Source organism: Hyaena hyaena, unplaced genomic scaffold (assembly GCF_003009895.1).
Source record: "Hyaena hyaena isolate Hyena2069 unplaced genomic scaffold, ASM300989v1 scaffold_220, whole genome shotgun sequence".
NCBI classification, from domain to species: Eukaryota; Metazoa; Chordata; class Mammalia; order Carnivora; family Hyaenidae; genus Hyaena; species Hyaena hyaena.
Window position 1 is genome coordinate 2503597 of NW_024080852.1, and position 6492 is coordinate 2510088.

Genomic DNA, 6492 nt, shown 5'->3' on the forward strand with positions numbered 1-6492 from the left:
TGCATGTATGTGTACATTCTCTTTGACAAAAAGTATATCATTCTGTAAGTGCTGTTTTATAAGCTTTTAAAAAATTGTATTAACTTAATAAAATTTTGATAATCATCATCTTTCACTATCAATGCATTTTAACTTTATCTACTACCCAATTTTTATTCAAAGTTCAGCAACTGTTTGAAAAAAAATCCTTTTACACGGATTTCAACAGTTTCTAACCCAGGACTGGGTATTGCTTTGAGTGATTAATTATCTAATTATCTTTCCATTTAACACAGGTCCCTTTGGTTATTGTTGCTTTTGTGATTCTGAGGCTAACCACTGCTTTGCAGAATATTTTACCTTCTTGATATTTTTGGTATGTTTCAGCTTGTTCATTTATTGTGAGATAAGTTCTCATTTTCTTCTCTGATTTTTCTATCAACCTATAGTTTAAGTAGTACACTTCTTTTTTCGTGATCTATTTTTGCTTACTTTCTTCTTCCTTCCCACCCTCATTCTGGGGAAGAATGTTAACAGTGGAATGTGTATCTTACCATAGGTTTCTTCTTTCCCCTTCAATTGTTCAGTGAGGTTGTTTTCTCCACATTAAAACACTGATATTGAATATATATCCAATAATTTGATAACATAGCAATACAATGAGCGCTTGAACAAACAACCCCCCTCTGGAAATAAAATATTGTCAGCACCTTTGAAGTCTCTAGATTTTCCCTCCCAGACCTCATGACCCACCTCCCACGCCACCCCTCTATTTTATTTTAATTATTCTCTTCCTAGACTGTTATCTCCTGGCAGAAAGGATGTGTTGCTATTCAGTTTTGTATCCTTTGCATTCAGAAAGGGGACGGGACACAGTAACATCTCAAGAAAAGATACAGATAAGTGTCAAAAGAGTGATTAAGGGGCGCCTGGGTGGCTTAGCCGGTTAAGCATCCGACTTTCGCTTAGGTCATGATCTCGCGGTTCGTGGGTTCGAGCCCCGCGTCGGGCTCTGTGCTGACTGCCAGCTCAGAGCCTGGAGCCTGTTTCAGTCTGTGACTCCCTCTCTCTCTGACCCTCCCCTGCTCACGCTGTCTCTCTCTCTCCTAGAAATAAATAAAAATATTTTTTAAAAACAAGAGTGATTAAAACACGGGAGGCACGCATAATAAAGTGTATCTCCTGGGTCTGTTCCCTTGATTGCTTAGTTAAGAATCCAGAGAGAGGGGCGCCTGGGTGGCTCAGTCAGTTAAGCGTCTTTCTTACTTTGGCTCAGGTCATGATCTCGCTGTTTGTGAATTCGAGCCCCGTGTCTGGCTCTGTGCTGAAGCCTGGAGCCTGCTTCAGACTCTGTGTCTCCCTCTCTCTCTCTCTCTCTCTGCCCCCTCCCCCACTCTCACTCTGCCTCTCTCCTCTCTTGTTCTCAAAGATAAATAAACGTTAAGAAAAAATATTTTAAAAACTGAAAAAAAAAAAAAAAAGGCTGGGGGGGAGGGAATACAGAGAGTGCAGGAAGGCTACTCGGCAGAGGAGGATTTTAGAACGACGGCAACCGTGGGACCACAGGGTTGGAGCCGGTTTCCGTGCAGGTGGCCGGTGGCCGTGCTCCACCGTGGTGCGCTTCCAGAACAGAGGTACAAGCCTGTTTGGCTGGTGTGTGCCAGCTTCACAGTGAGAGGAGACAGCCCTTTCTCCTCTCGAGAAACACCGTAGCCTTCAGTTATGTCTCCCTTCTGGATATCTTTTTCAACCGTTGAGTAGTAAATCAGTCTCAGACCTTGCCCCGGGGCCTGCCGGTACCAGTACATGGCACTGAATTGCAAGTTCTGTTTACACTCCAGGGTCACATCCCGTCCAGCCCTGCTGAGCAGGAACGCGGGGGTCTGGTAGATTTCAGCGTGTGCGGGTCCTGTGGGGTAAAGATAGGAAGGCTGAGGATAATGTCCAGAAGGGGGGCCCAAAACTACTGTAAGAAGAAAGTAGCAGAGTTGGGGGGCTGCAGACCCGGGATAGGAACTTACTGACTGGGTGTTGGACTCACCTGTTCCCAAGAGACACAGGGCCACATAGCAGAGGGCGCGGCTGCCCATGACAGGCATAGAGTCTTTGTGAAGGTCTAGACACAGGCTCTGAGAGAGTCCAAGGGAGGGGACTAGAATGTAGGGCTCCCCCTGCCACGGTTGCACAAGTCGTCACTGCTGTAAGATGAATGACTGTCACAGCTCATTTTGTGGCTGGGGATGGTAAGGCTCAGAGATCAAGGTCTTCTGCCTACACAGCTCTTTATATCCCTTCTAAATGGACAAGTTCCGGAATGGTGAGATTCCCCATTTCCTGGTCGGAGTCACACTCAGTACACCCTATGTCTCTGTGCTCGCTGTGACGAGATTGTGGAAAAGAAATGCCTACAATTTTCAGAGTCTATTGCTTGTCTATCAACTGCTCTGCTCCCACCAATACCGTTCCAAATACAAGAATGTGTTCGAATTTTTTGTTTTTATAAAATAAAGCCAATTCTCTCCATCCTCTGTGTTTATTATCATTGATACAATAGAGATGGAGCACAGACTCCTCAAGTGATTTTGGCAACAGAAAAGGGTCCTAAGCCCACCCTCCCCGAGGACTGTGGACTGGAGCCTGGGCTGGAGTCCTGGTCCTGACATTTAGCAGCAGTTACCTAAAGGTGGACGAGTCTCTTGCTTCCCTTTGATTTTATTTTCTTATTGGTAAGATGGGTATCATGAGTTTCTACTTCAAAAGTTGTTGTGAACTTTATCTAAATAAGGAATTTAGAATAGTTCTTCATACAGAGTAAGCACCATATTTGCATTTGCTATTATTATTTTCTGGACCTGGTGTTGTAATCCATGGGATTTGTGGAGTTAATACTATGTCAAAGAAAATCAGACATTTACTGACACAGAATTGTACTAGCTAACTAAAATATATTTTCCAGTATTGAGTTGAAATGTACGCAACTAATGTAAATTCATTGCATAACATAGTTTCTTCTTGAGAGTCTTAGATAAATAAAAATAAATATCATGGATTATTTCTTAACAAATGCTACTACTTTGATAGATCAATGTTTCCTTTATTTTTATGTCTATGGTTATCTGTAATAAAAGACAGTTTCATGGGGCATCTGAGTGGCTCAGTCAGTTAAGTGTCCAGCTCTTGATTTTGGCTCAAGCCATGATCTTGCAGTTCGTGGGTTCGAGCCCCACATCAGACTCCATGCTGACAGTGTGAGGCACGCTTGGGATTCTCTATCTCTATCTCTCTCTCTCTCTGCCCGCCCCCCACTCGTGCTCTCTCTCTCTCTCTCTCTCTCTCTGAATATAAATAAATAAACTTAAAGACACTTTGAGATGCCTGGGTGGCTCAGTTGGTTAAGCGTTCAACTCTTGATCTCAGCCCAGGTTAATGATTTCACAGTTTGTGAATGTGAGCCCCACATCTGGTTCTACAGTTCTTGGTTCCTGCTTGGGATTCTCTCTCTCCTTCTCTCTGCCCCTCCCCTGCTTATGTGCATCCCCCCTTTCTCAAAATAAATAAATAAACTTAAAAAATTTAAAAACAGACACTTTTATGATGAAACTTTTGATTGGAATGTAGTGGCTTAGAAATGGTTGCTGCCTGCTCCTAAAAGAAAGGGGCGTGAGTGTGTGTGTGTGTGTGTGTGTGTGAGAGAGAGAGAGAGAGAGAGAGGGAGAGAGAGGGAGAGAGAGAGAGAGAAAGAGACAGACGGAGAGACAGAGAGAGAGAATGAGAAAGAGAGGGAGAGAAGGGGAAAGGCTAATGATATAGAGTTAGGACCATCAGAAAGGGCAGCAGTGTGGGTAGAACTCTGAGAAAGAATGCTTGCTGACAGGTTGCTTCCAACGACCAGGTCAAGGCTTCAAGTTCTCAATCACATCTGCAAAGCTGAGGATCTCATTCCTCACGCAGGGACTCTTAACCTTATTGGTACATGGACCCCTTTGGCAATCCAGCGAATCCTAAGGACCCCGTCTCAGAATAATGTATTAAACCCATGAAATAGAATACATTGTATTATGAAGGAAATGAGTTATTTTGAAATGCAGTTATCAAAAATTTTTAAGGAAATTTATGATATATGAATATGACATCTTTAAAATTTATTGAATAGAATATATTGTGAGTTGCAGACTACCCTGATTTCAAAGTAGTAGTGAGAATAAATTATATTTATTTTACATAATGAGGGATGAATATATCTATGCCTGTCATATCAAATGTAATATATGCAAAATATCTGTGATTTCTGTTATTGGCTTTGTCATAGGTACTGTGAACACTGCTATATTTATTAGCTGTATCTATCATGAGCTAAGTGCTCTAGTTTAGTTAGAGGTTAGTGAAAATAAAGATACGTTTATCTCATTCAAATTCATGGATTCCCTGAATTTGTGTCCATGGGTCACAGATTAGGATTACTGTTTTTTTTTAAATTTTAATTTATTTTGTTATGCCTGAATCGCAAGTCCCCAGAGACCTCCAAGGAGCCAACACCGATGCAAGTACATAAAGTCTTTTATTACAAGCTCAAGCAGGGGCTCACCTGTCAACCGGCGCAGCGGCAGCAGGGTGAAAAGCCCCGAACAATAGCGAGCAAGGTTTTTATGGGGTAAGGGACGAGGGTGTTACAGTGCACACATTGTATGTGTAGCGTCATCACATAAACACCAATTACAATTGTACAGCATCCATGGTAACAGTTTTGGCCATTCAGTATCTGTGAGGTGTTCATTACTTTTGGCGGGACCCAATCATGACCTTTGAGAATGCTTTGAAAATGACCAATTATGAGGTGAGCTCAAAGGGCCTACGTGGGGTTTAGGCAAGCAGTGAGTGATTGACTAGTTTGTACAGAGTAACTGCCTGCAGTTCCCAGCCCTGACTCAGACACAGGAATGTTACACATTTCTTTTGATTGGCTGACCCGAGGGTGGTCCGAGGGTGGCTTCAGCTGAAGCTTTTCTTGGAACTGGGGCTACAGGCAGCCCGCGGTTGCTTTTAACGGAGGCCTTAATCTCAGGCTCCTCAATTTTTGAGAGAGAGAGAGAGACAGACAGAACATGAGCAGGGGAGAGGCAGAGAGAGAAGGAGGCACACAATCTGAAACAGGCTCCAGGCTGTGAGCTGTTAGCACAGAGCCCGATGTGGGGCTCGAACTCTTGAATGGCAACATCATTACCTGAGCCAAAGTCAGACAGTTAACCCACTGAGCCATCTGGGTGCCCCAGGATTATTGCTTTGAAAGAGAATATAATTCATACTGGAATACATAGAAAGAAACATTAGGAAAGGTCATGTATTCCCAGAAATAGTTGGCTCACAAATCTCAGATTTGTCAAAAGTGTCCTGATTTTTTAAAAAGTAAAAAAAATGTAAACAACTACTTTAGATAGATTTGCAGACCTAAATTTGACCTAATGGGTACTTACTATGGTTGTATTCTAGTCCTGAGAATGTGATACAATTTTATAAAATACCTTTCTATGTACCATCTTCAATGTCAGTTACCTTCCACCTCCTCTTCTTCCAACCCTTCTTCCTCCTCCTCCCCCTCCTCATTTTCTTTATCATGATGTATATGTGATTCTTGAGGGAATTTATGGGAGTAGAAAGTGACAAGAACACAGTGTGATGGAGATATACTTGCTTGCATGGAAGAGTGAGGCTTTATGCAGAGGAACTCTGCAACCAGAAATAATATCTCCTAAGTGGAAAGCAAAAAATCTACACAGTATATTCTTTAAAATAACCTTTTACAATAGCAAACATGACTAATTCTGAGGCACGTCAGATCCCAATGAATGGTAATATATATGTACTCTCCTTGTTGACCAAATTTAGATCATTCTGGTGCATTCAAGATCCTTGTCATATTTGTTGCTCGGCTGTGTCAAGTTTCAGAGGCAGCTCAAAGGAATAAATAATAATAGTTACATTATTAAACATTTTTTCCCATATTGCAAAAGATTCCATAGCCTGCTCCCATTCCATGCCTTTAATGAGGTACTTCTCCATCTGGGATGTTTATATATTTTCTTTTTAAAAATTTTTTTCTTTATTCTTCTAAATTGTTTATTTTTTTAAAAATTTTACATTTATTTTTTATTTAAATCCAAGTTAGTTAACATATAGTATAATAATGGTTTCGGGTATAGAACTGAGTAATCATCACTTACGTATAATACCCAGTGCTCATCCCATCAGGTGTGCTCCTATTAAGCCCATTGAGCCCATCCCCCACCCATCTCCCCTCCAGCAGCCTTTAGTTTATTCGCTATACTTAAGAGTCTCTTAATGTTTGTCTCCCTCTCTGTTATCTTATTTTTCCTTCCCTTCCCGTATGTTCACCTGTTTTGTTTATTGTATCCCACATATGAGTGAAATCATGTGATATTTGTTTTTCTCCAACTGACTTATTTCACTTAGCATAATACATTCTAGTTCCATCCATGTTGCTACAAGATTTAATTC

General features: G+C 41.5%; 1 gene segment (V, D, J or C); it reads right to left on the reverse strand.

The window, feature by feature from the left end:
* Nucleotides 1-1496: 1496 nt before the first annotated feature.
* On the reverse strand, nt 1497-2078 carry LOC120238966. The segment is given in 2 exon segments: nt 1497-1888; nt 2021-2078. Coding segments are annotated over 2 exon segments (450 nt in total).
* Between the last annotated feature and the right edge of the window lie 4414 nt (nt 2079-6492).